General features: G+C 48.5%; 1 protein-coding gene across 3 annotated transcripts in view; it reads right to left on the bottom strand.

Moving 5' to 3' along the window:
- The window catches only part of UBN1 (ubinuclein 1), a 35,696-nt gene extending 11,901 nt beyond the window's left edge, over window positions 1-23,795 (bottom strand). For all 3 annotated transcript variants that reach the window (XM_056135059.1, XM_056135060.1, XM_056135061.1), the window contains exons 1-10: window positions 23,670-23,795; window positions 15,518-15,811; window positions 12,400-12,486; window positions 11,761-11,856; window positions 11,302-11,436; window positions 10,367-10,470; window positions 9,231-9,675; window positions 2,446-2,516; window positions 897-1,026; window positions 639-757 (exon numbers count right to left, since the gene is read on the bottom strand). In XM_056135059.1, coding sequence (XP_055991034.1) covers window positions 639-757; window positions 897-1,026; window positions 2,446-2,516; window positions 9,231-9,675; window positions 10,367-10,470; window positions 11,302-11,436; window positions 11,761-11,856; window positions 12,400-12,486; window positions 15,518-15,766 — 1,436 coding nt within the window. In that variant the 5' untranslated portion in view covers window positions 15,767-15,811; window positions 23,670-23,795. The remainder of the gene's footprint in view (window positions 1-638; window positions 758-896; window positions 1,027-2,445; window positions 2,517-9,230; window positions 9,676-10,366; window positions 10,471-11,301; window positions 11,437-11,760; window positions 11,857-12,399; window positions 12,487-15,517; window positions 15,812-23,669) is intronic.
- Between the last annotated feature and the right edge of the window lie 325 nt (window positions 23,796-24,120).

Here is a 24,120-nt window from a genome sequence, read left to right as displayed (position 1 = left end):
GAAATGTAAATAGCGGGGCTGGAGCAATAGCACAGCAGGTAAGGCGTTTGCCTTGCATGCGGCCAACCCGGGTTCGACTCCCAGCATCGCATAAGGTCCCCTGAGCACTGCCAGGGGTAATTCCTGAGCACAGAGCCAGGAGTAACTCCTGTGCATTGCCGGGTGTCTCAAAAAGAAAAAAAAAAAATGGAGCGATAGTACAGCAGATAGGGCGTTTGCCTTGCATGCGGCTAACCTGGGTTCGATTCCCAGCATCCCATATGGTCCCCTGAGCACTGCCAGGGGTAATTCCTGAGCACAGAGCCAGGAGTGACCCCTGAGCATCGCCGGGTGTGACCCAAAAAGCAAAAAAAAAAAAAAAAAAAGGAATGTAAATAGGGAAAAGGGAAAAAGAGAAGAGCAGGGGCTGGAGCGATAGCACAGCGGGCAGGGCATTTGCCTTGCATGCGGCCAACCCGGGTTTGGTTCCCAGCATCCCATATAGTTCCCTGAGCACTGCCAGGGGTGATTCCTGAGCGCAGAGCCAGGAGTAACCCCTGTGCATCGCCGGGTGTGACCCAAAAAGAAAAGGAAAAAAAAAAAGAGAAGAGCAGCGGGGGTAGGAGGAAAATGCAGAGTATTGGGGGGCCCCCACTTACTTAGCCACCTTGGCTTGTGTATGTGCCTGGCATTCATCCTGGTACTTGGTCATCTGCTCTGGCATCGCCCTGCCGACAGCTTCCTTAAGCTTCTGGAGAGGCTCCTTCAGCCGCCCTCCCTGTGGAGAACGGGATACACTGTAAGTGGTTGAATCCTGAGGTCAGAGCAGGAATCTCGGCAACGAGGCGGCAGCAGAGACAATGCCCATGAAGACGGAGCCATCCCGGGACCCAGGGCCCTGAAGCCAGTACACCCACCTGCTCATAAAGGTGAAGCTTCCGCGCTCGTTTGAGGAGGGTGTCTTTGCTGCAGGGCAGGATTGAAGCAAGATAGGCAAACACCCCGGAACGGACCTGGCTACTCAGTTCCCGAGTCTGCACCTCTATGCTGGAGAACAGAACAGAATTATCAACACCGTGCAGCTCACTGGGACTTCTCTAGTGGTTAGGATGCCCTGCCACGGACAGGACAGCTGGAAGGGTCCAGGGCAGTTAAAGAGTATCTCGTGGGTCACACTACGTAACTGTGGGCAAAGCAACCCGTCTGCAGTCAGCAAACAAGAACTCCCACAGCCGATGAACTGGGTGATGTAAAGTAGGTCAAGGCATTGAGGTCAAGACACGAGCAAGTCAAAGGGAGCCGAGAAAACAGAACCCAAGAGAACAAGCTTTGCGATTCTAGAGTTTGTAAATGATGAAAACACTAAAGTTTTCAAAGTGGAAAACTGAATGAGTTCCTTGGGTTGGACAGGAAACACTTTGCAATGGCACTTTCAAATTTCCAGGTCCCATTCTCCAACAAGTAGGTCAGGGAAACCACCAAGCGTTCAGATTTCCTGTCTAAGAGGCAGGAAGTGTGGTCTACTTGGGAAGTTCGAACTTAGGCCTGCTCTGTGCCAGCAGACAGCTTCCCCAGACAGACCCTTTCGAGAGCCAGGCCTCCTGACTTCTTGCCTGGCCGATCCAAATTCCAGTCAGGCAGTTTGTCTGCTAGGATACTGCAGCTTGAAAAATGTTCTTACATGTGCAAGTCCCGAGCAACAAGCTTCATTAGCCACATAAACTCCCAGAGAGAAGCCGGCAAAACTAGTGGCCGGGCATCCACAATCCAGTCCGAGTTTGGAAAATGTGAGTTTGGGGGCCGGAGAGATAGTACAGTGGCTAGAGTGTTTGCCGTGCATGCTCCCAATGCAGTTTGAACCCTCACAACATTTATAGTCCCCTAAAATCCCACCAAAAGTGATCCCTGAGTGCAGAGCCAGGAGGAAGCCCTGAGCAAGCCGTGTGTGGCCAAAAAAACCAAAAAACCAAAAACCAACGCAGGTTGTGCTTGGCTTGTAATCCAAATCATTCAGTGTACCATCTCCAGGTTTGGGTGTCTGGGAGAAAAGTGACTAGTGATGGACACCAGTACCAGGAGTAGAAGTGAGAGAAGGAAAACTTCTCAGGCATGCAGACGAGTCCCAGTACAGCAGACTGTTGTTGGACCTGCTGTCCTCACTTTTGGGGATCCAGACAGGCAAGCACACCGACTACTCTTTCTTCCTCTCAACTCGTAAGCGCTACCAAATCTTCACGGAAGCCCTGACTATCAGATACAAGGCCCCAGCAATGCCTGCTGTCTCACCTCGATGGTGTTCTGGAGACCCACCTTCCAAAAGAACAGTAAGACAATAAAATCAACTGTTTTTCTCCATCACATCATTGGGGGCACCTTTATGGAGTTCAGCCACACTCTGCTCCCCCCCACCCCAATCTGCCAACCCCAGGCATGATCTGAAGATATGGAGAAATGAAAGGTACTTACTCTAGCAGGATGCCATTAATATCCTGGGTGAAGAACTTCTGTCTGCTCTCCCCCTCGGCGGCTCTGGCAGCCTGGGTCATAGCAGACAGTAATAGCTGTTAGTGTACTGTCCCCACAAGGCACTCATGTGTTCCCGCAGGTATAAAAGCAGCCAGTCCCTTAGAAAACACCTGTCACCTGTTGGAGAATCCCTCACCATACCTTTCCTCCCCAGCCCTAATCCCGGTTCGAGTTCAACTACGGTCACTACATGCTCCAGAAATGGTTTATATGGGTCTTTTCAAACACGGAGGAAGCATCTATGGGCTACTTTAGGTGCCAGGACTTGAAATAACATTCACATAAAAGAAATCATATAAGCAAAACAAAGCAACCAAGCTGCATCTGACTGGGCCAGCCTACTGCTCCTGTGGCGAGCACTCTCATCTAGACTGTAGGCTGGAATGTCCACACATCTACAGTACAAAAAAAGAAAAAAATCAAGAATTTTAACAAACAGGTAAAATTTGAAGATCGGTATCCACCAACAGCAATGTTACTACAATAAAAACAACCATAGTCATAATAAATGTTACTGCTTTAGTGTCGAGAAACACTGTTACTCTAAAGAGCCATGTCCAAATCACTGTATTTGAGCCACATCTGGTCATGCTCAGGGGTGGCTCCTGGCTCTGCATTCCTGGCAATGTTCAGGGAACCATTATGGGATGCTGGGAGTTGAATCCACGTTGGCTGTGCTCTAGCCAAGTGTATTATCGCTGTATTATCTCTCTGGCCCTAAAATCTGTACCCTCACAAAGTGGCCCCAATGCCCCAGAGGGGGCAGGTGAGGGCCCTCCCCACTCCAAGGGACCCAGCCCGGCAGCTGAAAACCTCCAGAACTCAACCACTGCCACGCTCACGGCCGCTCTCCACATGCTCGAGCTGGGCCTCACCCACAAGTGAATCTGCAGAAAACCCAGGTATGCAGGAGTTTGTGACTGAGAACTCTGGGTTCAATAGAACCAGGTATCGGTATCCTCCATCCACTTCCGGTAACTCAGCAGTCACACCCATAAGCCAACGCTGGCTAGCACCAGATAATTTTGTTATCAGCCACATCCAGAGCTGTGTTGTCCTTTTCCAGAAGGGAGCATCACACGACACATACCACAACCATGCCCCATCGGACCCCACACCAGGCTGCTCCATTTGAGGCGCCCCGCAGCAGGGCAGGTGAGGTCCCTCCCCACCCAAGGGACCCAGCCCGGCAGCTGAAAACCTCTAGAACTCAACCACTGACCTGCTCAAGGCCACTCCCCACATGCTCAGGCTAAGCCTCACCCACAAGTGAATGTATTTCTGGACCGCACAGCTGACAACCCATATCTCACACCACCCATGCTCCAAGAGTACTGCACCGCATTTGATGGGGTTTAAAGTAGGAGGCAACCAATCTTAGAGGAAATTTTTTTTTCACAGATACACATATACATATATATTTTATGTATACACACACACAAACACACATATATATGCACACAAGGTTCAACCTTTAACAACTATTAGTGATCTCTTATACAAGGGCTTAATGGCCCCTGGGTGAAATACAACAATCTTCACACTCTTTCTTCTAAGGAAACTTTTTTGGAGCATTTTCAGTGTTTTTTATAACAAACAATACAAAATAAATTATTTCAGTTCTGCTTTGGAGCAGGGGTTGGGGTTCGGGATGAAAACATCTGAAATACGGTTGTGGGATTGGTGTTCAAATATTAAATGCAATCAAATATTGTGACCTACTTCGTTAAAAAAAAAAAAAAGTGGCCCCAAGCCAGTGTTGGTGTGAATAAGGGGAAGAGAACTTTATATTCACTGCTGGCAGGAATGTTGACTGGCTTGGCCTTTTGGAAAACCCATATGAATACTTCTTTAAAAGCTAGGAATTGAGCTCCCATATGACCCAGTAATTCCATTTCTTGGCATCTACTACTAGAACCCAAAAACTACTCAGAAAAGACATTTGCACTCCCATGTTCACTGCAGCACTATTCACAACAGCCAAAATCTGGAAACAGTCCACATGTCCAAGAACAGACGTCTGGGGTCTGGAAAGATAGTACAATGGGTAGGGTGCTTGCCTTGCACATGGCCAACCTGGATTTGATGCCCCAACCCGATATAGTCCAGTTCCCTAAGTCCTGCCAGGAAATGATCCTTGAGCACAGAGCCAGGAGTAAGCACCGAGTATAACCCTGTATGGCCCCAGAAAAAAAACCAAAATGGGGGGAAACCAATTGTTTGTAAACAAACAATCTGGTGAACGGTATGGTATTAAAATGTGTTCTGCACGAGATTCTATTATTAACAGCATTGTAAGCTCTGGTGTCTAAAACTTTTTAAATAAAATATGCTAGGAAAGTATGAAATATGAAAGAGCTTCTGAACTTTCTAGTTTTGAGGCCACATTCAATGGTGCTCAGGGATCACTTGTGGTACTGCAAGGAAAGAGCCCTCCCTGCTGTGCTACTGCTCTGGCCTCACTATGGAAGTGTTTAAAAGAAGTTTCTCACTAAGGTCTTTTAAATTGTGTGGGCTATATTCCCAAGTCTGTTTCCCCCTCCCCCATTATTTGGGGGCCACCCCCACTGTTCCACCCCAGCTCTTGGCCTGTGTTTTTTTCAAATCATAGTTTAGGTCACAGGGCTACAATAGTGTTAAAACATTGATGTACAAAGGTACTGTAGCCCAACACCACCGCTGCCGCCACCAAGGTGTCTGGACCCCACAGACTGGTCTTCACCCCACAAATCTAGTTGTATGGTGAAAGCAATGAGTTGTGGGGCCAGGGCATAGTTACAGTGTGTAGGGGGCTTGCCTTGCTGGCGGCTGACCCGGGTTCGATCCCTGAGCTCCCATATGAATCTGAGACTGCCAAGAGTAATTCCTGAGTATAGAGCCAGGAGTAACTTGGCCCAAAAGCAGGAACAAAACAACAAAACAATAACAAACAAAAAACAAACACTGTCCTGCTGGGGCTGGAGCGATAGCACAGCGGGTAGGGCGTTTGCCTTGCACATGGCCAACCCAAGTTCGATTCCCAGCATCCCATATGGTCCCCTGAGCACCGCCAGGGATAATTCCTGAGTGCAGAGCCAGGAGCGACCACTGTGCATTGCCGGGTGTGACCCAAAAAACAAACAAAAAAACAAACAAAAAAAAACCCAAAAAAACCCCCACTGTCCTCCCGTTGTTCATCGATTTGCTCAAGCACGTCTAGTAACGTCTCCATTTTGAGACTTGTTGTTACTGTGTTTAGCATATTGAATACGTCACAGGTAGCTTGCCAGGCTCTGCCGTGTGGGCGAGATACTCTCGGTAGCTTGCCGGGCTCTCTGAGAGGGGTGGAGGAATCGAACCCGGGTCGGCCGGGTTGGCTGCGCGCAAGGCAAACGCCCTACTGCTGTTCTATCACTCCAGCCCAAAACAATAACAAAAGGAAAGTAATTAGTGAAACTGCATTTTTAAATCAACCTAATAAAAACAGCAGCTGGATATAAATGACAGTCTTCCAGCAATGCCTGCGCTCCCTCAATCTCAAGAACCCTTGCCAGAGGAGCTATATAAATCCTAGATCAACCCTCGATTAACTAGAAAGTGATGAAATCAAACAGCCAGATCGTGCTGATCCAATCACCTTGGACGGGTTTTATTTGTAAGAAAATTCATTCTTTCAGTCCCTAGATAAGCCACTCCCAGACTTCTTTTCAGCAATTAAAAAAGAAAAATAAAACCTCCCAGTGCCCTCCTGGACCTCTCTTCTTTAAGTGGACTCGCAGAAGGCAGCCCAGTTGCACCTGAGGCTACATGCCCCCCCCCCCACCCTTAGCCCTCACTGCCCAGCACCCAAGGGGGAAGGTTCAGTCACTTTGGGCAAGGTGCCCTAGGTCAGCACCAGGAACAGGACAGCAGCTTCTCCTGGCTAGAATGAGGTCTGGCTTGTTTTTTTCCCAAAGATAAAATAGGCCCGTTTTCTTTTCAACCTTCTTGGAACCAAGCATGTCCCCTGGACAGTGATGCAGGGGCTGACTCTCTAGCAGGGGGACCAAGGAGGAGGTGGGTGATGTGATTTCTGTTCCATTTCTATTCTTAGTATTGCTCCCATTTTACACTTCACGCAAGAGGACCAAAATAGACCTGGGTCCTCTGTATGGACCAAGCAGCTGCTGCCAAACTACATCAAGACAGTAACTAAGGGGGCAACAAGCCTGAGCTTCCCAATGTAAGACACATTAACACAGGGGAAGGCCCTCAAATAACATCGTGGCATTTCCTGGGGTCCACAGAATGTACTAGAAGGGAGTACCATGAGATACAGAGAAAAGAGCATCCCTCCAACACAGAGCTTTTCCATGCCCATCTGTGCACTACTTGGGAGGACCTCATGCAGTGCTTGGGATCAAACAGAGGTTGGATGCACGCAAGAAAAGCGCCATACCCGCTACACCGTCTTTCTAGCTGCTTGAGTAGGCACTGTGTGAAAAATGTATTTTGGGACCCGAGTGATAGTACAAGGAGTAGGGCACTTGCCTTGCACACAGTCAACCCAGGTTCAATCCCCAACATCCCACCTGGTCCCTCAAGCATGCTAGGAGTTGCCCGCGAGTGCAGAGTCAGGGGTAAGGTCTGAACGCTACAGCCGTGGCCATCCTATGCTTCAAAAAAGAAAAAAAAAGTATTTTTGAAAACTTGCCAGGATAAGCCCTGAGCACCACCACATATGGCCCCAAAATAAATCCAAACAAAAAAGATCTAGGACATGGGCTGCCCACTAAAGATTTAATTATCCACATATAGCATAACAATAATGTTCTTTTTCTGCATACAAAAGCATTATTTCCCAGGGATGCATCAGAGAGAATTCTTGGTGGCCGTGGATTCAGGACATGCGAGCACACACGAGGAGGCCCCACGGACTCCAAGCTCGGGGCCTGGGGTAACAGAGCACCTAGGGACCCTTTGCAGAAGTATTAACTTTCTGAAATGAGCCTTCTTTCTCTTGCAACCACTAAAAGTAGTAAATGATAAATATTTCTAGTAACATTTCTTAGGTGAATAAGGCGGGAAATAACTTCACAACTATAATTACAAGTGCATGAAAAAACACAGAGAGGCTCGAAGGGAACCTGCAAACCACAAGCAACTTTCAGTCTGGAGGACAATGGCCGATTCCCACTTCTCACCCCACTTCCCAGCGTCTTAGCTCTGCTAGGAACAGTGCTGACTGAAACACGGTTTCACATGGATCTTTGTGTTTTCAAACCAACCCATCAGAGTCCACCAGTCGCCTCTCCCTGCCAGGACCCAAGCCTACCTCCTGTATGGTTATCCTGCCCTGTCTCACTGTGGACACAGCCACGCCTGGCAGTCACTCAGAGACGAGAGCTGGCTCCTGGGGTTCACCCTGGGAACCCCCAGGAAGGTGGATTTGCTGAAACAACACTTTGACGTCATTCCATTTTGTTTCCACTAAATATGTTCATCTTTTCTCAAGGAAGTGAAATCAAGAGTATGCATTATCAGCCCGTAACACACCTACATGACACGGGCAAACCGCCCTTGGGAAACAGGCCACTGCCACACCAGCCTGACTCAGGCTCAGGCTTTCAGAAGTTAACAGAACAGTCTGGATATAAACCAGAGCGTCGAAAAGAACCAGGAGTATTGTTTTATTTATTTATTTTTTTAAACACAAATCTGAAAGCAAACCTAGGCCAATATGCTTAAACCTGCCAAATTCAGAACCATCTCCTGACCACCAAACATCCTCTTAAGATATACTCTGATCAAGTACACCTGATTTAAATCATTAGTCAGGTAGAATACTTATGATCAAAACTGCAGCACACACGGCACTGAAGAGAAGAGTTCTGGGCGATTATGTCTGGCTTATTTTGTATGCTGCATTCAAATATTTTTTTTGGAAGTGAGAAAATAACACTTATAGAGTGGATAACATTCTACCTACCCTACAACATAAGGAATAGTACACAAAATAGTGATTTTTGAAATCCTATGAGGATCATTGGTTTAACTCTCTTAAGAGTGACAGGGAATAAATGCCATAAGAGTTGCAAGTCCTAACCCCAAAGATAAAAATGTTACTTTAACTAAATGGTAAGTGGCACCATAACTAATAATCTATGTTCGGTTTATAGTCAGTAATACTGAGCTGATAATAAACAGTTGCAGTGGCTGCTATATTCTGAGGTCTGCAGTTGCCTTAAATGGGGCACGGAGAACTTTTAGGAGTCAGCTTCTTCTTACTGATCACAACTGGGGAGTTCCTGTGATCACATCATACCACCGACGGTGGCCAGGAGTAATTAATCCCAGACTCTGTGACTTCCGCCTACTAATCTGTACACGTCCAAGTCCTTCAAGAGACTGCTAGGAAGAGGATTCCACCTCACATGCCTACTGCCAACCTTAGTGTGAGTCTGTCACACAAAATGAAAGATACTCTGTGGGAAAGAAACAGGCAGAAAATGGAACGCGAAAATCTCCCCTGAAGAAAGCCAACTATTTTCCAGGACTGAAAGAACGACAGTGGGGTAAAAACCAGGCCCAACAGGCAGAACTTCCACGGCTTCCTCACTCAGGCCGAGGGGAGAAGGGGGCTCGGGGAGCGGACACCCACAGGGCCCACTGAGGGGCTTCTCTGGGCAGCCAGCTTCCTGGAGTGCAGAACCAGCACCAACCTGCCCCAAGTACTCGCAGGGAAGCCCGGCCACATGCCACCATACCTGAGCCAGCTCCTTCACACGCTTCTCCAGGGGCGGGGGCAGGCCTTCAGGAAAGGAAGAGGGCTGCCTGAATTCCTGGTCAAGTCCCACCCCGAGGGAATCACTCTCGTCATCCATGTCATGGAAGGGGCTGCCTTCGGTGCCTTCTGGAGACTCGCTGAGGAGCTGCTCCAAGTCCAGGTCAGTCAGTGAGTCCATGGCAGTGGCTGCCTGCAGCAAGTCGTCAGAAGCGGAGCCAAAGAGAGAGAGCAAGGGGTCTGAGGTGCCCTCCAACTCCCGGAGGCCCTGCGCTTCAGCTGCCGAGACCACCAGGGTCTTGGGATCTTCGTCCCTCTTCTTCTGAGCCTCTTTCTCCTTCTGAAATTTCTTTAGCATCTCTTTCACGCTCAAAGCCCCAGAATATTTCTTTTTCTTCTTCTCCTTACTGGCATTGAGGGCTGTGAAGCTGCAAGGGGAAATTGGTTACTAAGCTGCGGGCCAGCCAGCGCTTGGAGGGGCAGGTCAGAGAGAAGGGATTCCGCCCTGCTCCCAGCGCCACGGTCTCCAGGAACCTCAGTCACAGTCCACCCTGTCATGCCTCCTCCCTCCTCTTGGCATATGGAGCAACTTCTTGCTGAGACCAAAGCTTGAGAGTTAATGCAGGTTAGCAAAACAGTGTCAATAACGCTAAATATCCGATGGGGTCTTAAAAACCACTGCAGGCTGAAATAAAAGATTGCAGAAAAGGGGACAAGAAAACTATTTAAAGGGAGAAAGCAGGAGCAGCAGAAAGCAGCAGCAACTTGAAGGGCAGCTGGGGAGATGGAGGGAGGCAAAAGAAGCAGAGCGGAGAAGACAAAGGGAAACGTAGAGAGAACTGGGGCAGGGCAGGGGTGCCCAAGAGAACAAGAAGCATCAGCAATCACACAGTGACAGAAATAGCTGCCGACACTGACAGTGGGACAGAGACAACGGTGGCTGCCTGACACAGAGATGTGAGGTTGACTAGGCCCACAATGGCCCCGGGGGAGGCCTGGGGGGACTGAGGGCTAGGCCCTGCTGCCTCTTCTGAAGCTGTGAGGAGGGTGAGGCAGCTCCCAGGTGTCCTGCCCTGACTGTTCAGATTTTAGCCTAGCAAAGAAGCTGCTGCCTCTCACCCGGCTTTGGAAAACTTGGACTTTTTCGATTTCTTCTCCTTGTCATAAGTGTCATCTTTTTTCTTCTTCTTTATCTTCTCACCACCTTCCTTCAACTTCCGCTTCTGAGAATCAAAGACAAGGCACAGTTATGCAGTTCCCTAACTCAGGGAGCAAATGCACTCTGCAGCAGTGGCCTTGCTCCACCCGGGGTACATCCTGAGAGCTATTTCCTTCAGGAACAAAAGCTTTCGGATGGGGCCAAAGAGACAGCATGGGGGCAGGGCACTTGTCTTGCCTTGGACACCGCTGACACATGTTCCCAAGTCTGCCAAGAATGATATGAGAGCAGGACCAGGAGTAAACTCTTAAGTACAGCTGGGTTTGGCCCCCAAATTTCAAGTTTTCAGATGGGCCCTTGACTACCCTCCCACAGTAGGTCTACACAGCATTCCCAATGACAGGGTCCCCTAAAACACCTGGGGTGAGGCAGTCCAGGTCCTTATGCAGCCTAAAATCTTTCTACTTTGAAATGAGCTAAGTGTGGGTCCAACCTCTTTGTTTTAAACACACAAGCAGTGGTAGCTTTCAAAAGAAACTTAAAGCAAATATGGTTTCAATAGGGTGCCAGCCCTGGGGACAGAAGTCCTCTATGTATTCACAGAAGAGGCATAACAAGGCAAATTCCTGTCGCTCCATACCCGTCACTGTCCATGTCCCCACCCGGACACCTTGAGAATCAGATCACTGCCAAGCCTGTGGACACACGCGTAGGACACACAATTGAGCCCTCCAAGTTCACATCATCTTGTCATGGCAGAGGTGTGGGGCATGAGTACAGTTCCACCAAGCTCCTACGTCATCCAAAACCATCACACACACTGGCACTCGCCTAGAATCTTACAAGGGCATATCAAAGAGCAGTTCTGAGACCCAAAAGCAAGCAATGTTCTAACCTTTGGAGATTTTTTCTTCTTTTCTTTAATGAAGTCATCCTCAGATTCTGATGCTTGTCTAAACTGCAGAGTTCCCGAATTAATATAAAAGCCTCCGTACTTCGTAGTCAAAGAAGCAGGAACGAGCTCATCATACTGCAGGAAGGAAACAGAGGGTGAGCTCCATGTCTTGGTGCTACGGTGTAAAGGTGCAGGCGGGCATGGACAGAGCAGCAGGCACTCCACTTCTTTGCCCCAACTTGGCATGCTAAGACATCTGTTTGGTCAGTCATGAAAGTCCAACCAAACACTGTCTTGGACCAATCTGGTCAATTTCAGCCGAGAACCAAGGCCCTGATCAAAGACGCCACTGCTTCTTTTCTCACACTGAGGGCATGCCCAGCCCGACCCCCTCCACGCCCTCAGTCATGGTCAGATCCGGGATGGTGGTTCTGACGTGAAGTGCCATTAAGAACGTACCGCCTCAGAGTTATCGATAAAGGAATCAGACTCATCATAGCCATAGCCCATATCAATCAGGTCCTGTAGTCGGTCCTTTCTACGTTTCTTTCCACCCTAAAACGTAAGAGCATTTCGTTTTTAAATCATGTCGAATTCTACCTTTTTAAGCTTAAATTAACATGCTTATTTTTAATACAAAGAGCCCACCACTGCTCTAACTCCACTAGCTAATGACCAAAGACTCACATATATCCCCCGCCTCAAGCCTCCATCCCTGAAGACCTTTGAAACATTAGAGATTTGTGCCTGCATAATTTAACCTAAGACAGAAGAAATAACCAAAGGGCTTCTATGCTTTGTATCAAATAATGATTTTAAGAGGAAACTCTGAGGATAAAAACGGCCCATTCTAATTCACCCATCCATTAAGCACTCCTGCCACATGCACTGTCTGCATATGAACCACTGATCCGTGGACCCGTGGAAACAGGAAACCACTGCCTTCATGCATTTGTTTAATAACTGCATTCTCTTTTCACCAAGCCCTAAACTGGCTTCCACGACAGGGCTGATTAGCTGATTGTCACAGAAGGGACAGGGAATGTCTGGAAGCCTCCCCCACCCAATGAGGCTATTCTGCAGACCAAGAGAGCTTACATATTTTTCTTCAAATTTTCGGGCAAGGGCCTCCACTTTATGCCTTTCCTTTTCTTCGTCATTGAAAGGATCCGAGAGATCTTTCTTCTGTAAAGAGACCATTGCACACACACACAAGTCAAAAAAATTCCCACAATCCTATGACATACTTTTATACACCATTCAATTCCTATAAACTGCATGATAAAAACAAATTCTTTTCAGGAAAAACAAAAATAGAGTTTAAGTCAAGAAAGTAAAGTTTTGGGCTGGAGCAACAGTATAGCGGGAAGGGCATTTGCCTTATACACAACTGCCCTGGGTTCAATCACTGGCATCCCATATGGTCTCCCTGTGCAATGCCAGGAGTGATTCCTGAGTGCAGAGCCAGGAGTAATCCCTGAGCATCGCTGGGTGTGACCCCCCCCAAAAAAAAAAATTTTAAAAAAAGTTTAGAGAGTCTGGAGTGAAAGGTTATTATCTAATTTTTTTTAAACAAGGATCACATATAATAAAAAGAGGTTAAAATAGTCCCAAGAAGCCCCACCAATTGCAGTAGAACTAGATTCAATGTCGATAACACTTAGCAATAACAAAAAGTCTGCCAATAACTACTATTTCCTAAATGTACAAAGACCCAGCTCTGTCCAAACATTGTATCCGGGATGTAAATTCTTTTCTGTCCAAGTCCTCAAGGGCCAATACTTTGGACAGGACTTAAACAATTGCCACATTGTGACCTGTTATAGTGTTGATATAATTCTCCTAAAGTACCTACAAGATAGTAACTCCTTTGAGGCTGGGACAGTACCTTCCGGTGGAAAGAAACACACAGTGAATTAACACACATTTGTGTCAGGTGATATGTACTTTGAACATTAGAGTAGACACAATGATTCAGGTGTTCTGAAGCAAATGTCAGGAGTGAATCCTCCGCCTGAAGCCAGACTTCTCTGCACATGCATCATGTGGGGGAGGGCATTTGTACCCCAAAAAGAAGTGAAATAAAAGCAGTTCTAGTTTCAGCTGACCGACTGGTCTGGTTTGAGCATATGAATAAACACCTTAACCAATCCTTGCTACTTTCTTTTCCTCTTAAGGCAGAGGAGTCGTTCTTGCCTTGGAGAAGGGATTATACATGGCTCTGCAACTCTCTGCTCAAAAGGCAGAAATAGAATGTTTGCACTGCATGCCGACAACCCAGGTTCAACCCAGCATCCCACATGATCCTGAACACCTGTCAGAGGGATTCCCGAGGGCTGGGCCAGGAGAAGCCTCTGAGCACCACCAGGTGTGGCCCAAAAACCAAAAAATAAAAATAAGGGCTGGAACAACAGTACAGCGGGTAGGGCATTTACCTTGCATGCAGCCAACCCAGGTTCGATTCCCAGCATCCCATACGGTCCCCCAGCACTGCCAGGAATAATTCCTGAGTGCAGACCCAGGAGGAACCCCTGAGCATTGCCAGGTGTGACCCAAAAACCAGAAATTAAAATTAAAATAGAAATACTACAAACCGGACATTTACCAATAAATCATAAATTTTAAAACAAAAATTTAAAAAACCTACACAACCCCATATGGAGTCCTTCTGAATGACTCAGTTGAAGAGGGCAGGCTCCAGGGACTGGAGCATCGGATAGCACAGCGGGTAGGGCATTTGCCTAGCACGAGGTTGACATGGGTTCGATTCCCAGCATCCCATATGGTTCCCAGAGCACCGCCAGGAGTAATTCCTGAGTGCACGAGCCAGGAGTAACCCCTGTGTACTGCTGGGTGTCACCCAAAAAGAAAAAAAAAAAAGAGGGCAGACTCCAGAGCACAAATATTTAAATATTTCAAGTGCAGGCTACTAACCTTTCCTCAGAGCCTACCACCACACCTAAAATAATACATCAGTATTAATGCACTTCACCTAGTTCGTATTCTTATGTACAGCTCCATCTACACAAGTGCAAGCCTGCAGAATCAACTGAAACTCGGCAATCAGAGCAGTGGTTACCCTAAGGAACAGGGAATAGGGTGGTAAAAACGGTTTCTGGTGTTGTCGAAAATGCTGTATTTTGTGTCCAGGTTATACAGGTAGGTGTGTTGAAAATGTGCCCAGTGATATGTCTGTTATTCTTCTTTTCATAATTCAGTAAAATAGCGTATGAAAGTTCTACAATGTCAATGAAAGGTACAACTGCAGCAACTGAAGCTGGGGCTGAAGACTTCTTTCTATGTCAATACAACGTACTCGACAATGTATTCAACTGCATGTTGTCTTTTTTCTGTAGAAGTTCGAAAAGTTCTATTCCAAAACAGCAAGCAGGGGCTGGAGCGATAGCACAGCGGGTAGGGCGTTTGCCTTGCACGCAGTCGACCCGGGTTCGATCCCCAGCATCCCATATGGTCCCCTGAGCACCGCCAGGGGTCATTCCTGAGCACAGAGCCAGGAGTGACCCCTGAGAATCACGGGTGTGACCCAAAAAGCAAAAAAAGAAAAAAAAAAAGCAAGCAAATGTGCCAGGAAAATAATAGCTCACTTACAAGAAATTTAAGAGGGAAGATAGCTCAAAGGCCTGGAGCACAAGCCTGCAGTCAAGAGAGCTCAAGTTTGATTCCCCAGAAGCACATAGTTCCTTAAGGAAGCAGGCCTGACCAGCAACGCCAGGAATGGCTCCCAAGCTCCCTGAGCTCTCCCAACCCAAGATTTCATTCTATTTGGCAACACACACACACACACACACACACACACACACACACTTCTATTCTTGCAGGTTTAGAAATCTCCCAAGATTTAGCTTTGTTTAGAGGTGCCATCTGTGTTTTGTGCCTTCCTTTATTTGAGGCAGGAAGACGCCCTCAGAAGAGAGAAATGTCCAGCCTGAACTTCCAGCACTCTTAACAGCTGGTGTCCGGTCACACCCGTAACCTTTGGAGCCCTGACATTAAAAAATGTTTCCTTTATCAATTAGCCACAATTCAAATTAGCCTTAGATATGCCATACGTTTTCTCTGGCGTAAGCCGGGGGAACGGTCCTAGAAAGAGTTCCTTCCTACGAGCAGGGGCAACGGAAGCCCATGAGTACCGCGAACCCTCCGCTAGCCCCACAGGCGCCAGCCCTGCAGGTTAGCCTGGGCTTTGTGACTGTACCTTTTCTCCGGGCTGAAGGCCTTTCACCTTCCCTCGAATGTTCTTCACCAACTCTGGGTAGAAGAACTCCGGGCAACGCTTGTGGTCTGGCTCAAAGAGGGTGAGTGTGATCCGAACAGCTGCTGCGGCTGGTTCAGAGTCCTGATGCTGCTCTGCCCCCCCAACCTCCTCTTTCCGGGACTTCTTCAAAAATGCAGGATTCAAAGAACCTGGGAGCGAGGTGAACTGGACCCTGTGGGGCTCCGACATGGCTACCAAGTCTTGGCAGGTATCACTGCATGACTTCTGTTAACACTGCAAAAAGAAGAGTCGGGGGAGAACAAAACAGAGAGATTTTCTGTACAGTTCACAGATTGAAGTTTAAACGATTTTCATTGCCATGAGGAATCCACTACTTATCTTTGTCTTAATTACCAGTTACTGCTTCTTCGGCTTAAAATACTATTCATCCTAAATATATAAGTTTTCATCAATTTATGAAAATCACCGCAATTCTATCATTCAAAGCTAGTCACTACGCAGCAAACTTCCTCCAGATACTTTGTTCTTGTATTCATTAGAGAATCCCATGCATCTCAACATCCAAGAATTCATATTCTTTCAGGTTTGAAAGAATAGTACAGCGGACAGGGCACCTGCCTTGCACATGGCCAACCTGAGTTCGATCCCCAGCACCCTACAGAGTCCCCTGAACCTGCCAGGAGTAACCCCTGTGCACAGAGTCTGAAGTAAGCCCTGAGCACAGCCAAGTGTGGCCCCAAAACAAAACAAACAAAAATTGCAAAGATCACCAGAACATTTTCATTTGATCTACCCAATACTTTGCTTTTGCTGGCTACAAATAACCCCTTTTGCAACACCGCCAGTTTCTTCTTTCACCTAGGGTAATCTCTGCAAGGAGAGTTTCAGCTCACAGAAGGTACTGCCTACCGCAAGAGGGATTGAGCAGTGTCTCAGGAAGCATGTTTAGGCTCATTTCCTAAAGCATGAATCCCTTACGGTCCAAAATGGGCCTTGGGCAAAGCAGCAAATCATTACAAGACTTCACACTTGCTAGAAAGTGGCTGGACAAACAAACCAGTGCCTACGTAAGGCGCTTGCCTTGCCTGCGGCTGATCCCAGCTCAACCACCTAGCACTGCATATGAGTCCCAAGCACCACAGGGAGTGATCTCTGAGGACAGAAACTAAGCCCTGATCACAACTGAGTGTGGCCCAAAAAGTTGTTTGGGAGAACCAGGGAGCCAGCTCGAAGGGATGAGTGGATGCTTTGCATGTGGCACCCCCAGGTTCAATTCCTTGCACTGCTAAGATGCTTAATTTGCCAGGAGTAGCCCCCTGACCACCACCAGGTGTGGTCTACAAACATAAAGCTAAGTTGCATCACAACGGTCCAAATAGTTTGCATGGACAAACAGTACAGTGGGCAGGGCCTTGCATACATCTGACGGAGGTTCAATCCCCAGCACACGTATGGTACTCGATAACCCCCAGGACTGATCCCTGACCACGGAGCCAGGAGTAAGACCAAATTAAAAAAAAAAAAAAGGCAGGGTTCGGCTGGAGTGATAGTACAGTGGGTCGGGCTTTTGCCTCATATGTGCCAGGTTTGATCCCTAACACCCCATAGAGTTCCCCCTGAGCATCACCAGTGATTTGAAAAGCAAAAACAAACAACAACAAAAAACCATGAAAAAATGCCTTGGTTTGAGTAACCCAAAATTCCAACGGTTTACAGAACATATACAGACAAGTGCCTTATAAGTGCTTCAAGTATAATTTGGGGTTCTCTTCTCTCTCCTTTCAAAGGCATCCCAAGTATGCTGAGAAAGTCTGGGGGCCCACATCAGGCAATACTCAGCCAACTAAGCTGGCACTGTAGTGTTCCCATGCAGTGCTGCTTCAATCACCAGGCCCAGGCCCCGGTGCTCAGGTCCCCAGGACCACACCCGGCTATGCCCAAGAGGCTGTGTGCTGCCAGGGATCAAACCTGTGTGCGCACGTCCTGACTCCTAACCCCACTGCACTTTGATAAAACTCAAATTCCACTGTAAACTTTCTGCCACATGTTAACAAAGATATTCACTAAAGCCTTCTTCTAAAAAGAATTGGAAGCAATCTGAATGTCCAGAATTAAGGAAATAGTTGGGAGGGGAAATGTGGCCTTTTAATTGGGTTTTAGGTGTTACACATTACAAGTATATCTGTCACTGTCACTGTCCTCCCGTTGTTCATCGACTTGCTCAAGTGGGCCCAGTAACATCTCCACTGGGACCATTGTTACTGTGTTTGGCATATCGAATACATCACGGGTAGCTTGCCAGGCTTTGCCGTGCAGGCGAGATCCTCTCGGTAGCTTGCTGGGCTCTCTGAGAGGGGCAGAGGAATCGAACTCGGGTCGACCATGTTGGCTGCGTGCAAGGCAAATGCCCTACCCGCTGTGCTATCGCTCCAGCCCCCTACAGGTATATAATTCCTGTTATCTCTTGTACATCATTGCCTAGTTATTTAGTCTTTTTTGATGTATAAGAAATTTGAACTTTTGGGGCTGGAGAGATAGCACAGCGGGCAGGGCATTTGCCTTGCACGCGGCCGACCCGGGTTCGATTCCCAGCATCCCATATGGTCCCCTGAGCACCGCCAGGAGTAACTCCTGAGTGCAGAGCCAGGAGGAACCCCTGTGCATCGCCAGGTGTGACCCAAAAAGCAAAAAAAAAAAAGTGAACTTTCTATGCAGTTTAAATGAGGCCCTTTTCCCTCAGGACTTACTTAATTTCCTTTAGGCCTAAAATGTCTTCCTCCGAGTAGATCAGTCGTGTAAGAATTTACCCACAATTTTTTTTTTTTTACAGATAATGTATATCATATTGAACTCTCTAGCCCAAACTGAATCTAATGCTAGATAGTTCAAGGTGAGGTTCTAATTGTTTCTTCCCAGTCGAGAATCTTTCTAGGCGCCTGGAATGTCACTAGAAGAGGACCTACCTAGCATGTCTGAGTCCTGAGTTTGGTCCTACCCCTGCACTTGCCCTCACCCAAGAAAAGAAAAAGACATACTCTTCCTGTAGCTGGTGACTTGGCATAAACTGGATAACAACTTGTGAAATCCATTGTTTTATGAATCTAATATTAAAAGATTCTTCAACTCTACACTAATCCTACAAAACTTTATCACTTATTTTAATGCATATCCTGAGTTAAATAAGTTTATTATTTATTCTTTCAAAAGTAACACCCACGGGGCTGGGGAGCTGGCTAAAAGGGCCAACACACATGCTGTAGAGTGGAGACAAGGGTTCAATCCACCGCCCACCCCATGCACTGCACGCTCCCCCAGGCAATGTCCAGCGTGGTCCTTTTGGCATGAGCAACAAGGCAGAATTACCAGACCTTAGCAGCAAACCTTCCAGCTCCTTACAGCCAGGTAAAGTATGGCCTGGAGAGGTCCCCAAACCTCAGTATGGTTTGGGAGGCCCCCAAACAGAAGGATAGCTAGGGGGTGGTAACACAACTTAGTAGTAGAGAACTTGCTTTGCGTGTGTGAGGCCCTAGGTTAGATTCCCAGCACCTCAAATAAATGTCACACTGTGATCTTTAAGAAAGCACAGTAAACATCTGGTAGAAGTCTGGAAAATATATATATATATATATATATATATATATATAATACATGGTGGGCTGGAGCGATAGCACAGCGGGTAGGGCGTTCGCCTTACAAGCGGCCAACATGGCCGACCCGAGTTCGATTCCTCCGCCCCTCTCGGAGAGCCCGGCAAGCTACCGAGAGTATTCGATATGCCAGACACAGTAACAACAAAGTCTCCAATGGAGACGTTACTGGGCCTGCTCGAGCAAATCGATGAACAACGGGAGGACAGTGACACAGTGACAGTGATAATACATGGCAACTTAAGCCTGCTAATTCATAGAATTTTTTGGGGGGAGTGGGGGATGTTTGTGGGCCACACCCAGCAATACTCAGGGCTAAGTTACTCCTGGCTCTGCACTCAGGGAACTATTCCTGAGGTGTTCAGGGGGACCAATTGGGAAGCCAGAGATCAAACCTAAGTTGACCATGTACAAGGCAAGCTTCCTACCTGTTGCACTGTATCTCCATCCCTGATATATCAATTTTAGAATCAATCTGATTAGTCCCCCAAATTTATTGCGTTTTAATAAGCAATCAGGAAGACTGACATATATGTTAAATTTTAATGTGTAACAATAGTATACGTGCAGTATTTATTCCAATACAACAAAATCATAATTTACAATACCAGACAAGTAAAATATCTAAAAATAAAGTGTAAAACTAATTCTAATTAGGCAGCAAAGTAATTAGCAGAAAAACAGGGTTGTTGGTGCAAAAGACCACCAGGTACTGGGGCTGGAGAGATAGCACAGCGGGTAGGGCGTTTGCCTTGCATGCGGCCAACCTGGGTTTGAATCCCAGCATCCCATATGGTCCCCTGAGCACCGCCAGGAGTAATTCCTGAGTGCAGAGCCAGGAAGAACCCCTGAGCATCACTGGGTGTGACCCAAAAAAAACAAACAAACAAAATAACCCACCAGGTACTAAGATACACAAAGTAATTTTCAAGGTCTTGAGGACATGCTGGACACCTTGGGGTGAGAAAAATCAACCTTACCTTAAAGCTTAAAAGTTAGTCCCCCACCAGTCAAAATGGGCATTTTTGCCGTTAATACCTCTAAATTAACCAATGGGCTAAGTGAAGGTTATCCAACAGGATGCAATATGGTGCCTATTCTGGCAACAACTTTTAAAATGTAGCTCTATCTTGGTCCAAATTTTAAACATTGTAACTTCAAGTTTTCCTGGTTGTGTCACTTTTTCAGCCTGAATAAGTTCTCTAAGACCAGAAGGTAAAAAGGTAAAGGTAAAGGCCCTCCCGTTGATCGTCGATTTGCTCGAGCGGGCCCAGTAACGTCTCCATTGGAGACTTTGTTGTTACTGTGTCTGGCATATCGACTACTCTCGGTAGCTTGCCAGGCTCTCCGAGAGGGGCGGAGGAATCGAACTCGGGTCGGCCATGTTGGCTGCGTGCAAGGCAGACGCCCTACCCGCTGTGCTATCGCTCCAGCCCCAGAAGGTAAAGAAAGGAAAGGAAATCTATAATATATCAGATTTTTGGTTGTTTTTACAGTAAGTGATAACCACTGCCTTATTACTAAGTCATTTGAAAAATTTAAGAAAATCAAATTTTATTGGGGCCAGAGAGATGGTACAATGGGTAGAGCACTTGCCTTGCAAGCAGCTGACCAGAGTTTGATTTCCGGCATCCCTTATGGTCCCCCGAGCCCAATAGCCAGATCACTACCAGCTATTTCCCATCCCCATATGCCCCACCCAGCAAAAAAAAAATCAGAAATTATTAATATATCAGTGAATGACATATTAAATTTACTTATTTACTGCATTGCAGGGGATTAAACCCTGGTCCTCACATATGCAAGGAAGGGTTCTATCACTGACAGAAGGGTTTTATCACTGAAGGGTTATATCCCCAATCCTCAGTATCAGTTCAATTTTAATTAATTGGGGGTATAGGGCTAACTGGGATGTTGAGGACTGCTCCCCGGTTCGAGCATGCAAAGCCTGTATCCCAGACCCTTGAGATACTGCTTAGAAAATTTTAAATGCTTACAAAAATAAGTTTAAAATATATGCTTAAAAGAACCTGACTTACACACTTAAAAGACTTGCAGAAGCTATATGTCCCTTGGAAAGGCTTTATACTTTTAATCAGGATTATGAACTTACTGCTTTAAAAGTCTTAAGTAGGGCCAGACAAACAGTATAGCGGGTAATGCACTTGCCTTGAACTCTACCCAGGTTCAATCCACAGAACCACAAATGGTTCCCAAAGCCCCACCAAGACCGATCCCTGAGTACCGAAACAATAAAGAATTAAAAAAAAAAGTCTAAATTACTTAAAAGAACAAGTATACTGAAATGTAAGTGAAATTTAAAACACTTATATTTTTTATTTCATTGAGTTTTTTACTTCGGGAGATTTAATCTGTTGGTGCCTTAATGAAAGGTTTGCCAAGGACTTTTTTTCCGAATATACACATTTTACGATCTGTATAAGGTAAGGTAAAGGCCCTCCCGTTGATCATCGATTTGCTCGAGCGGGCCCAGTAACGTCTCCATCGGAGACTTTGTTGTTACTGTGTCTGGCATATTGAATACTCTCGGCAGCTTGCCGGGCTCTCCGAGAGGGGCGGAGGAATCGAACTCGGGTCGGCCATGTTGGCCGCTTGGAAGGCGAACGCCCTACCCGCTGTGCTATCGCTCCAGCCCGATCTGTATGTAAAACAGAATTTGTGAAATAAACTTAAGCTAAAGAGGGTCAAAGAAACGGCACAGAGGTTAAGATGCTTGCCTTGCACGCAGCTGACCCCAGTTTAATCCCGCGTCCGATCCTCCAAGTGCCTGCAGGAGTGATCCCTGAGCAAACCCAAGAGTAAGTCCTGAGCATCGCCAGGTGTCACCAAAAACAAATCGAGAAAGTTCTCTCAGACCAATCTGTGGCACAACAGAAAAACGCGTTTGTATGAGTTTGTAGACCGTTTACTGAACTTGCTTCAGTCGCTACCCCCACGGCTAGGGGGGTCAGGATCCCATTCAAGATGTGGCTGCCAAAAGAGCTGGACACCCGCCTCAGGGGGGCCCCCGGGGTCTGAACCCAACTTTTCCTGAGGGGTCCAACTACCACCAGCTCCCCACCAAAAAACGGGCTATCCCATCCTTCACAGAAACAGAACTTGTTTTGTTGGGAGGCCACACCCCTGTGGTGGTGCTCTGGGTTGACTCCTGGCCCTGTGCTCAGGATCCCTCCGGGAGGTGTTGGGGAAACTGCAGGACATCCAACGAGGGTCGGCCAAACGTGAGGCAAAGGCCCTGCCTGCTGAGCTATCCCTTTGCCCCGCGTCTCAAAGCTTGTTCTTTTCTTTGTTGTTTCGCGACTTAACAGCACTGGCTGGCACTTCCGGAAAAATAGACATTTGTGTCACCTTCCAGACTGACCTCAGTGCCTGGAGGGCTGGGCACACGGCTAAGGTCTGCGATCCTGCTGGGGACAGGGGTGGAGCAAAGCACAGACATGCCTTACACGAATAAAACCCAAGTTCTACCCATGTCACTGAACAACACCAACAACAACATTTCATTTCATTTCATCATCCTGTTATTCGTCGATTGACTCGAGCAGGCCCCAGTAACATCTCCTTCATCCTAGCCCTGAGATTATGTTCAAGGCTCTTTAGGAGAATGAGACCCATCATTGTTACTGGTATTTGGCATATTGGGTACGCCACGGGGAGTTTGCCAGACTCTGCCGTGTGGGCAGGCTACATGCGATAGCCTGCAAGTTTGTCCAAAGTAGGAATGAGATAGTAAGGTGTCGTAAAAACAACAACAACAAAAGGAAAAAAAAAAACACCCGAATTCATCAAGTCGTTAAAAGAAAAATCACTGGCAGAGTTCTGGCGAGGGACTAAGAAAAAGGGTCAGCCGAAGAGCCCGCGCTGAATTAAAAAAAAGAAAAAAACAAAATTTCCTGGAAGTTTCAACGCGCTCTCAAAGGTCAACCTGCCCCGAGAACAAAAGCGAGCGCGGGTGGGGCGCGGGCGGGGAGCCCGCGGGTTCGAGGCTCCGGGTTCGACCCCCGGCTCTACACGCCCCCCTCGCCCCCGCCCCCGCCCCTCCCAGGTCGGCTCCGAGCAGCCGCCGAGCACAGCCCGGGACCCCGCAAAGCAAAAGCAAAAGCAAACGCCACGCACCGGGCACGGAAGCAGGCGCGGGTGACAGTTCCCGCGGCCGAGCCCCCGGGGACACCCGGGCCCGCCGCCCCGCCGCCGGCTCCCCGCGACCCGGCTCGAACCCTCCCGCCTCCGCGGGACCCACCGCGGGCCAGCGCGCTCCCGAGTCCGAGCCTCACTCGGGACACAGTGCAATCTCGCTTTCCGCGCCTCACTCGGGACACACACAGTGCAATCTCGCTTTCCGCGGCCCGCAGCCGGAGTGCAGTCTCCTTCTGTGCGCGCGGGAACCCCGGACTCCGGCTCTCCCGGCCGGCGCCCAACTTTCCCCGCGGGCGCCGGGCGCCGGGCCCGACCCCCGCACGCACCTTTGTCCGCGGCGCGACGCCGGCTCGGGCCCCGCGGGCCGCTCTCGCCCCTCATGCCGGCCCGGCGCCCGGGCGGCGGCGCTGCTAGCGGCCGGCCCCCGAGCCCCGGCCCCCGGCTCCCGGCCGGCCCGCGCCGCGCGCCATGCCCGGGCGGCGGGGGGCCACGCGCCGGGGCCCCGCCGGTCAGGGCCCGCGCGGACCCCCGGGGCGGGCGCCCTCTCGGGGGCCGCCGTTCCTCGGGGCGCCCCGCGCTGGGCCCTGGGGCCGCGTCCCCGGGGCGCGCGCGGGCTTCCAGGCCGCGCCGAAGTCCGTCGGGCAGCGGCGGGCGCGGGACCGACGGCCCTAGCGGAGGCGCCGGGAGCCGAGGGCCGGGGTCCGAGCGCCGGGGGGCGACTCCCTCGAGCGCTCCCGCCGCCGCCGCCGCCGCCGCCTCAGCCCGCGGGCGCTTCGT

This window comes from Sorex fumeus, unplaced genomic scaffold, assembly GCF_029834395.1.
Source record: "Sorex fumeus unplaced genomic scaffold, SorFum_2.1 ptg000110l, whole genome shotgun sequence".
NCBI classification, from domain to species: domain Eukaryota; kingdom Metazoa; phylum Chordata; class Mammalia; order Eulipotyphla; family Soricidae; genus Sorex; species Sorex fumeus.
The sequence above is the reverse complement of the archived record's forward strand: the minus strand, read 5'-3'. Positions and strand labels throughout refer to the sequence as shown.